General features: G+C 59.5%; 1 protein-coding gene across 1 annotated transcript; it reads right to left on the bottom strand.

Annotated features, from left to right (window-relative positions):
- Window positions 1-798: 798 nt before the first annotated feature.
- On the bottom strand, window positions 799-8698 carry LOC142871026 (uncharacterized). Its single transcript, XM_076003596.1, has 7 exons — window positions 8695-8698; window positions 6704-6875; window positions 3977-4086; window positions 3442-3627; window positions 2400-2728; window positions 1903-2056; window positions 799-1103 (listed from the first exon to the last, which is right to left on the bottom strand). The coding sequence occupies exons 1-7, from the start codon at window positions 8696-8698 to the stop codon at window positions 907-909; spliced, it is 1152 nt and encodes a 383-aa protein (XP_075859711.1). The 3' UTR covers window positions 799-906.
- Between the last annotated feature and the right edge of the window lie 1828 nt (window positions 8699-10526).

The following is a 10526-nucleotide window of genomic DNA, read 5'->3' as shown; positions in this document are numbered from 1 at the left end:
CAGGAGACTGAGGTTGCTGTGAGCGGTGATGATGCCACTGCACCATAGCCTGGGTGATAGAGCGAGACACTGTCTCAAAAAAAAAAAAAAGTTTGAGGTGATGCATATCCTAAATACCTTGATTTTATCCTTACACATTGTATGCATGTATCAAAATATCACACTGTGCCCCATAAATATGTGCAATTATTTGGTATCAATAAAAAAGAGAAAAGAGGCTGGGCACGGTGGCTCACGCCTGTAATACTAGCACTCTGGGAGGCCGAGGTGGGAGGATTGTTTGAGCTCAGGAGTTCGAGACCAGCCTGAGCAAGAGCGAGACCCTGTCTCTACCAAAAATAGAAAAAATTAGCTGGACAACTAAAAAATATATATATAAAAAATTAGCCGGGCATGGTGGGTCATGCCTGTAGTCCCAGCTACTTGAGAGGCTGAGGCAGGAGGATCGCTTAAACCCACGAGTTTGAGGTTGCTGTGAGCTAGGCTGACCCACGGCACTCTAGCTGAGGCAAAAGAGTGAGATTCTGTCTCAATAAATAAACAAATAAATAAAATAAAAAAAGAGAAAAGAAAACGGCAACTATTAAAAAAAAATTTGGTCTGGGCACAGGAATCAGGCTACTCAGACTTAAATGCCAGCTTTGCCTCTCCTGGCTAAGTGACCTGGGCCACAGACGCGAGGTCCTCACTAGCAGGAATGCAACAAAGGCCTGGACAGAGGCAGTGGGCAAAGGGTGAAGGGGAAAGGACAAAGTTGAGAAATATTCAGGAGGTGAAATGGCATGACCTGACAGTTAGTTGGGTGTGTGGGGTAACGGAAAGGGAGGAGGAATGGGCACGTCGGGTTCCCACCCATCTCTGCTGTCGCCCACACCCAGCCCAGCCTCCTCCTGCTTCCCTTTCTCTCTAGACTCTTACCTGGCAGAGATACCCATGGGGCTGGGCCACACAGGTGGCACCGTGATGGCAAGGCCTGGACTCACATGGGTTCACGGTATCCTGGCACGAGCTGCCCTGGAACCCAGGAGGGCAGTGGCAGAAATAGGAGGGGCCGCTGTCGACGCAGAGGCCTCCATTCTGGCAAAGGGCAGAGACCTCTACGCCTGGGGAGAGACAAACGGGGATGAAAGAGTGTTCAGGGCCCCCGACACTGAGCACAGAAGTCTTTACCTTGGGGGCCACCGATCTTCCTGGGTGGAGGCCCCTCTGAGCCTCTGGAATTAATGACTCCTGACCCTGAGGAAGTCGAAGCATCAAGTTTCCCTTCCCACCTTCTCTGCCAGAATAGGGGCGAGATCATTCTTAAGCTCCTCAGAGTGCTAAAAGCAATAGTTTTCTTGGCTAAAAACCAGTCATAAGCAAGAAAGAATTCAAGAGACACTTCAGGTGAGGACGCATGGCTCAAGTCTGGCCCTGAGTTTTGCATCCTCTCTGGTGTTCTCTCGCTGTGATCCCCACCAACCATCCCCGAATTCCACAGTAGTCTCTTTCCTGAGCTTTTCACATAAACTTTATTTGAACGACGGGATGTTCTTTTACCAGGGGTTGGTGTGACGTCAGGGTGTGTGGGGTGGGGTGAATGTGTCCAGTTGTGAGTGTGGCCCACTCTGTCTGGGATATGTGGTCTGCAGGGAGCGAGGCGCTCCAGGTTGTGTCCTGGTGGCGTGTTAGACTCCGCCTGTTGACTGGGCTGGTTGTTGTTCGAGTTGTGTTGAATGTGGTGGCAGGAGCTGGACGGTGTTAGGCCGTCCTGGTGTTGGACTGGAGTTAATGGCGTGGTTGGTCGGTGTGGTTTTGGCTCTCGGGTAGGTGTTTTGGCCAAAGGCTGCATGGATGCCCTCGGGGTGGGGAGACGAGAACGCCCTTTTCCCTTCCTCTGCTCTGCAGGGCTTGGGTGGGTACCTTGGCTCAGCGCAGCCTTCTGGCAGGAGGACAGTGGGAGGTCGCAGAGAGGCCCGGTCCATCCCTGGAGGCACTGGCACTGGAAGGAGGGCCCCGTCTGGAGGCAGCGGGCAGCGTGCGGACAGGGCTTCTGCGCACACAAGTCCAGCGGAGTCTGAGCACGGGGCAGGGCAGAGCGTCAGGTTCCCAGGCCCAGAGACGGTCTCCTGCCAGCTCCAGCTCCTCAGAATCCCTTACGTCTAGAACTCTCTCCTGAAGGCTACGGGAGCAGGTGACCCTCCCCGATTTCCTTTCCAGAACAGCTGGGACTGGAAATCCGTTCAGTCCTTCCTTCTTTGGTTCACACAGACCTCAAGCTAGAGCCCGGACTCTAGTCCTCCACGCCTCCCCTTCCTGCAGACACTTGTCCCAAGCTGCCCGCTGCCCACCTTTGCGTTCCGAGACCCCTCACTAGAACTCTCAGCCCCACCTTCAGCACCCCCAGCTCAACCCCTCACCTGGCAGCTGCCTCCTGTGTAGCCAGGGGGGCAGAGGCAGCGGGGACCCTGAGGGCTCTCTTGGCAGGTGGCCCCGTTCCTACAGGGGCTGGGAGACAGAGACAGGGCGCAGTAGGAAGAAGCTCTGGGAAGCCGGGAGGGTGTGACGCTGGGCGGCTGGCACAGCAGGAGGGCGGTAGCAGGAGGGCCCAGTGTGGGGTGGGGGGTTGGGAAGGCCGGGTCTCCTCCCTGTCCATGGTTGTTTGTGTTGAGGGCAGTCAGAGGGGGAGGCGTGTTGAGACACAGACAGTAGGCTCTCGTGGGTGAGAAACTACATGCCAATCCTGGATCTCAGCCTCCTTGCTAGAGTGCAGCAGCAATTTTCAAAGTTGAAAATAGGTTCCAAGAGAAGCGATTTTCGAAATCACTAATTCTCATTTTATTCAAATGTGTCTCATCTTCTGCTAAGTCACTATTTTGGTTCTAACTTCTGAAGTATTATTTTTGAGTTTTAAAATTTCTGTGTCTTTTCTAATTTGGAATCAGATGTATAATTTTCTGACACCTGTGAGCTGCTGTGTTCAGGTATGGGAACCGGCGGCGCTCTGTGAGCGACTGTCATTCCCTTCGTCTCCATGGATTCCACCCGGTGCCTCAGCTTCTGGCTGGGCCAAAGGTTCCCTTTACTCCTGGGGCCAAGGACCAGGGACGCTGCACAGGAGGGCCCAGCACGTCGCTGGTGACACGGGTCACTGCTGTCTTTTCCTGTTTTCCTCCCGACACTCCTCCGCCCTCACCGCCAGGCCAGCCTCAGTGGCCTGGGCAGAGCCCCAGCCCCACAGAGAGAAACACGGAGGAGGAGGATGGGGGGGGAGGAAGGGGGAGGGGGAGGAGGGCGCTGGGTTCGGACCCCTCTTCTCTGCTATGGGGACACCTCCAGGGGACAGAACTCCAGCTGGGGGAGGTCCTGACGTGCCTCCCCGGGGTCCCCAGTACCTGCCGGCAGTGGCGTGTGGCTGCCTTGCTCCAGGTGCCTGAGCCGCCACTTAGCACCCTGACCCACCCGCGTTCCCGGGCGGCCTCCAGATCCGGAACGTCTCCAGGCCTGTGGTCTTCTGAGCCGCGGTTTGCGCCGCTGCCCAGGTCTGTGGGTCCCGGTTCAGGAACACGAAATCCTCCCCGTCGTGGGCGGACTGAAAGTGTCCCCCGAGGAAGCTCCTGTCCCCGCCACTGCGCAGCCGCGCGGCATCTGCAGGTGAGGGGCCTGGGTCGGGTCAGCGGGAGGCTGGGCGGGGGAGGGGAGGCAGGCCGCTGTGGCCCCGCCCGCCCCCCGCGCCCGTGTCCTCCCTAAAACGCTAAAGTCAGTCTAGTTTGAAAAGAAACCTGAAGCAAAATGTCACTTGCCCTGTGAGGGGTCCGCGTGAGGCCCGCCCTCCCACACCTGGGGGACACTGGCCCGTCCGTGTGCTGTGAGGGGCGATTCCTGTGCCCGCTTCCTGATGTCACTCACCGGCCCTGGCGGCTGTACCTGCCCGGGACCCTCGGGCGCGTGGTGTCCATCCCCTGTGGTCCTCCTAGCGCCCACGGCCCTGGCCCACCCTGTCCGCCCGCGGCTGCACGCTCGGATGCTTGTGGTCGCAGCCGAGTCCCAGGCAGGCGACGCCAGGACTCCAGGGGCGCCTGGCTGAGCCGGCCCGAGGACTCGGTACTAGAGGGAGTGCTGGCCCGGGGCCACCCGGAACCGCCAATTCCGGGGGCGGAGGAGAGGACAGGGAGCCCGTGACCCGGCCCTGCTCCCCTCGGGTCTCCCCACCCGCCACCTATGTGGGCGCTGGAGACGCTCAGATTTGAGCCAGAGACTGCGCTTGTCTTCCTGACGGTGACATGATCTGTCCGCGAGTCTCCCGGAAACGTGGGCCAGTGATCCCCCGCCCCCGCTTCTCTCCGCCCGGCCTCTCTCCCTGGGCTGCCGGCCCTCCCGCGCTGGAGGAGCAGCGGCGAGAAGGGGCGCTGGGGCGGCACAGTGGGGCGGTACCGTGGGGCGGGACCGTGGGGCGGCACCGTGGGGTGGGACCGTGGGGCGGCACAGTGGGGTGGCACCGTGGGGCGGGACCGTGGGGCGGACCGTGGGGCGGTACCGTGGGGCGGTACCGTGGGGCGGGACCGTGGGGCGGCACAGTGGGGCGGCACCGTGGGGTGGGACCGTGGGGCGGCACAGTGGGGTGGCACCGTGGGGCGGGACCGTGGGGCGGCACAGTGGGGCGGCACCGTGGGGTGGGACCGTGGGGCGGCACAGTGGGGCGGCACCGTGGGGCGGGACCGTGGGGCGGCACAGTGGGGCGGCACCGTGGGGTGGGACCGTGGGGCGGCACAGTGGGGTGGCACCGTGGGGCGGGACTGTGGGGCGGACCGTGGGGCGGTACCGTGGGGCGGACCGTGGGGCGGGACCGTGGGGCGGACCGTGGGGCGGGATGGTGGGGCGGTACCGTGGGGCGGGACCGTGGGGCGGCACAGTGGGGCGGCACCGTGGGGCGGGACGGTGGGGCGGACAGTGGGGCGGGACAGTGGGGCGGGACGGTGGGGCGGACTGTGGGGCGGACCGTGGGGCGGCACCGTGGGGCGGACCGTGGGGCGGACCGTGGGGCGGCACCGTGGGGCGGACCGTGGGGCGGCACCGTGGGGCAAAGCCAGCTCCATCGCCAGTTGTCATGGCACCCTCCTTCCTTCCTATCCCATCATCTGCGGAAGGGAAGAATAACGGTCGGCCCCACGGACGGGTCCTGGGGTAAATGAACTAGTGTGCTTGCAGTGCTAAGGACGCTGGCTGACACACAGCACAGTGACGGTGTCAGATGTGATCGCTACTGTCGTTTCTTTAGTCCTTTTCCCTGAGCCCTTCCCCTTCTCTTTGGGGTCCCAAAGAGATTCACCCTGTGCGAAGGTGAGGTCGGCAGGAGCCCGGCACCTGGGGCTCGCGGTGGGTCTTCCTTCCAGAAAAGGGAACCAACCCCTGGAGGAGCCGTAGCTAGTGAGTCGCTCCGAGCCGTTCGTTTACTGTAGAAAGACCCCGGGCGGGAGCGACTGCGTGGGAGTAGGACACGCACGGCGCGCAGGGTCCATTTGCTCTGCAGAATGTTCCTCACTCTCTGCCTTTCAGACAGCCTCGCGACAGACCGCAGACCTCCGGCTCTCCTTTGACGCCCTCGGGCTCTGGAGTGAAGGGGTGAGACGCTCTTCCTCCTGCCCTCCCAGCGCTGTGTGGCATCACAGTCACACGTGGCATATCCGGATTGTTTCTTAGAAGTTACATCTACTGACGGATAACTTCATCATGGGGCAGAGATTATCCGGCATTTTGTTTTTATTCCCTCTATAAATACACTACATTATATCATTGTCGTCACAAACATTTCAGTATACCTAAAACATAAAAGCTCTTAAAAAACATGGTATCATTATTGTTTCCAAAAAATTTGCAATAACTTCTTTTTTTATTTGAAAATATTATAGGGGTACAAAGGTTTTTGGATATATGGACTGCTTCTTCAAAAATTTAAAATAGGGGTGGGGGCTGTGAGGAGGGGTGCTGGGTCGCCCCTTTTGTTGTTGTGATCTATGCCTGGCGCCTAGCGCAACCACCTGGTAACCCTGAGTCAGGGGACATCTGTGTCCTTAAGGCCACGTGTTCTGGAATTTGTGGCCATTGCTGTAAGCCTGGGTGGTTATGTACAGGGAACTAACTTTAATTTTTAGAGCATAAAAATAAACTGACCGGTGCATTCGTCACTCGAGCCATGTAGCCGTCTTTGTGTGTGCGTCTGTGTTTCCTTTTATGTTCTGTGTTCATCCCCCGTCCTGTAAACTGCCACGGCAGCACGGGAACTCCCGGGTAATGAAGTCACCGAAAAGAAAACCTTTGTTCTGGCGCTCCGCCTCCGCGCCCGGCCAGGCCCGCCCGCTCGCTCCCAGGCGGCCCGGAAACCGGGAAGAGTGCCGGCGGACACTGGGCTGACCGGCACCTCGGACTTCCAGCCCCCACACTGTGAGAAAAGCAATTTCTGCGGTTTGAGCCACCCAGGGCGCTGCATTTTGTTATGGCCGGAGCTGTCCCAGTCGGGCGGGCTGGGTCCCTGCAGCCGAGCACGGCCGCTCTCCCCCGCCTCCCTCAGCTGCCGGCCTCGCCCCGCAGGGAGCTGCGCCTGCGCTCTCCGTTCTGGGTCGTTTGGGGGCTCATCACGGGGCGCTGCTCTGTTCCCGTCTCTGCTCTGGGCTCCTGCAGGCTGTGGGGCGGCGCTCTGGGCCTTGGGCAGGGCTGTGCAGCTGACCTCTCACGGGCCATGCCCTGGGTGAGCCGAGGTAGTTCCTTCTGGAAAGCGTGGCCTGGGAGGGGTGGGCTGGAGGAATGCCCGGCTCCCCAGGGCTGGGCCCCAGATGGGGCTGAGCGGCTGCTGTCCCAGCCAGGCTGCTCCTCCCGACTCTGCCGGCAGGGTGGGGCTGCTGCGGGCCAAGCAGTGGGGAAGAGGGAGGGAGCTGACCAGGAGGTGCCTGGGGGACGTGGCCAGCGTCAGCCACTGTCCTCAGAGTGTTGTGGCCCGCTTGCAGGACAGGGGATGACACACATAAAGACATAGACATAAAAGGCAGGCACAAGAGAATTGGCTGCAGTCCCAGGAAAATAAAGTGCACAGACACAGGACGGTGGAAGACTGCAGCACCCTAAAGCGCCAGTCGTTTCACTTTTATACTGTTTAATTGGACAAGTGGCCCACAGCTATTTTCTCATGCCAGCTATTTTCCCAGCTACTTCCGGACACGTGACTTCCCACTGGCCAACAGCACCTGCTCCTCTATCATAGCACAGGAGATGCCCCTCAACGCTTGATACCATTTGCGGATAACAAGACGCCTTGGCTTAGTTGCATAGCACGACAAGAAGATGTTTTCATTCTGTCTTCTATTGTCTGGCACTGCGTGAGGATGACAGACAGCCTTGGCTCGCATGCGAGACCACAGGTCCTTGGCCATTTGCCCGGAGGAACAGTTCTCTCCGCTGGTCAACAAGTCATGTCCTTGTTGTGGGAACAAGCAATGGGCTCCCGTTCTGCTGACTGGGTCTCCAGGGCTGGGGCAACATTACAGGTTACCCCTTTTCCATGAAGAACGACAATTAAGTCCCTGAGAAAAGACTTAAACATTTTAGCAAACACATATAATCATGGATTGACAATCGTCCGTTTTAAATTGAGAAACTGTGGGAAGAAGTTAAAGACATTACAAATGAGTTATTTATTTATTTATTTCTGATAAGAAATCATGTGCTGGGATCTAATATAAGGAAAGGATCTATTAAAATATATTTTAAAAGTAAGTCCAAAAAAGAATGATTGGCAGGATAAGTGAAATAAGCAAAGCAAGTGCTTGGCCTTTAGAAAACGTCCCCAAGCCCCAGTAGATCCAAAGGGTTCGTGAGTCTGAGTATTTCTTTGTCTTTCTGCCTCTCTGGCCAAACTTTATGAACACTTGCTGGGGGAGGCCCGAGGCCCGTGCTTTCAGTGGGCTCGGTGTTTTCCCCACGCGAGGAGGAAGCCCTAAGGCGGCAGGTGGCTGGGCTCAGGGAGGGGCAGCAGGTGGCAGGCTGGGGCTTCAGGACCTAGGCAGGGGGCGCTTTCTCGTGGGTGACAGGGAGACCCAGGGAGGGTCAGAGGCCCCGAGCAGCCCAGTGCGGGCAGGGTGGGCTGCCGCACGCGATGAGGCAGCCTGAGGTGCTGAGACTTGCAGCTGATCAGCTGGCTGGGCTGCCCTGCCCTGTCCCCAGGGACCCTCCCTGGGTGTTTGGTAGACACCAAAGGAAGTGAAATGTCCAATCCCGCCTGTGCCGACGGTGAGGCTGGGGGTGACTCCCTTGGGTCCTGGGTCCCCAGCCTGGCACAGTCATGGGCCAAGCGCTGCCCGTTCCTCACCTGCCCTCCTCACGGGGCCTCGGGCCTGGCCTGGCTTTGGGCATGAGCAGAGCGTGTGCCCTGAAGGGTGTCTGGTCCCCAAAAGCCTGCCCTCCAGGTTTGCAATCCTGGTGGGAGAGGCAGGCAGTGAGAACAAAGGACCTGCGCCTGCGGTGGGCGGTGCCGTGGACACACGCCAGGCAGCGCCGGGAAGCAGCTGCAGCCTCGAGGTGGGTGTCTCCAGCCCGGACCTCTCCTCGGGCCTCAGACCCACCCCCTCTACCAAGATGGCAGGCAAGGGAACCCAGAGACCTCTGAAGCCCAAGTCTGGTTGCCTGCTCCAGCCGCTCCTTCCCCCATCCTGGCAAAGGCATTACCCATGGCTTAGGCCATGCAGGGTCTGAATGTGTCCCCCAAATTCATGGGCTGTAACTCAATCCCCAATGCACCAGTGTTGAGAGGTGGGGGCCTTCTGGGGGCCTAGATCACTGGGGCTTCGCCCTCGTAAATGGATCAGTGTCACGATAAAAGGGCCTGGTGGAAGGAGTTCCTCCCTGCTGCCCTTGCACCCTCCTAGTGTGAGGACACCGCGTCTGTCCCTCCCGGGGATGCAGCATCCGGCGCCATGGGGGAGGCCGACAGCAGCCACCAGACCTGCTGGTGCCTTTTGGGTTTGGGAGTTGGGATTTCCCAGCCTCCCGAACATGAATAATGAATTTCCGTTCTGTTTTGTGATGTCTGTGGTATCCTGTTACAGCAGCACGAGGTGCACTAAGACGGCCTGGAAATTGGGCATTGCTCCTTTCTGTCACCTTTCACACTGTCCTCACGGGTACTCCTGGAGGTTGAAGGAAACCAAAATATTCTGGGCACTGTTGATTGGAAGGAGGTCAAAACGAAGGGGACACTTTGCCCATCCCCCGGCTTGCCTGATGGTGGGACAGCATTTTACGGGGACAGAAGGTCTTCCTGTCCCCCTCTCTGCCCCTTGGCCCGGCTTGCTTTACGGAGCTTCCTCTCTTCCCAGCAGCTCGGGCAGCACAGGGGGTGGAGCGGGAGTGCAGGCAGGGGCTCTGCCGGCCCCCAGCGTGGGCTGGCCTGTGGCTTTCGACCCGGGCACATCAAGGGCTTTGCTGTGGGGACAGAGCCCGGTGCCTTCCCTTTCTCCTGCCCCACTTCAGAGCTGCCCTGGCCTGCCTGCCCACCTCTCCCCTCCCAGGGCACTGATTCCCCGCTCACTGGCCTTGGCCTCGGGTCGGTCGTTGGTGTCCTAGTTTCTGAGGGTGGAGGCTGTCATCTGGCAGCCACTGGGAAGGTGTCAGGTGGGGATACGACCTACCCACCGCTGCTCCAGGCCCCTGACCTTGTCCTTTGCTGTGTTGTTTCTTCTCTGCCTGTCCCCACCCCATCCATCCTCCATCCTTTCCGTCCCTGCTTTGTGACCTGGGAGACTGAGGCCTGGGGACGGTTCACCCTGGGTCCCGTCGCTGCTGCCTCTCGGGGTTTGTCAATGGCCGCGCTGCAGGGACAGTGGCAATGCGAGGAGAGGGGAGGGATTTCTCCCTGCGGTCAGTGTCTGCCACCCTCTGCCCCCTGCAGCTTGTCCCTGGCTCCTCCTCCCCTTGCCCCTTCAGTGGGCACAGTGGCCCCTGCTGCCTGCGACTCCCTGCAGCGCCCGCACCTGCCTCCCACAGCAGCTTCCTTCCAGTGGGACGGGCGGCTGCAGCTCCCCGCTGGGACCCTCCACCGCTCATCCCTCTTCTCTCTCCGCCCTGGGAGCTGGGGGTAGGCAAGAGCTGAATGTCCCCTGGGGTGGGGACCCTGCTCCCCTTTGTCGGACCCGGCTCTTTCTCAGCAGGAACCACAGGGCAGAGAGCTCAGCTTCCCTCTCCCCTCCCACCCTCCTGGGATTCAGCCTTTAACCGCCTGCACCCTTGACCCTCTGCTTCCGACTGTCTCAGAGTCAGTGTCTCCTCAGCAAGGACGATGTCATGTCAGCGAAGAAGACGGCGTCCCATAGAGGTCAGGGGTCAGCCAGCCATGTCCAGGGAATTCGGAATTTTATCTGGGTCAAAGCAGGGAAACTGAGGGCGCTTCGCTAGCTCCTTGGCCCAGGGCAGAAGCCTTCCTCTCCCTCCCCTCTCGCCTCCCTGGGTTGAGGGCCCTGCAGTTCTTCCCCACGTTGCTTTGTGACTTTCCCCAGCATGTG

Source organism: Microcebus murinus, chromosome 5 (genome assembly GCF_040939455.1).
Source record: "Microcebus murinus isolate Inina chromosome 5, M.murinus_Inina_mat1.0, whole genome shotgun sequence".
NCBI lineage: Eukaryota > Metazoa > Chordata > Mammalia > Primates > Cheirogaleidae > Microcebus > Microcebus murinus.
The sequence above is the reverse complement of the archived record's forward strand: the minus strand, read 5'-3'. Positions and strand labels throughout refer to the sequence as shown.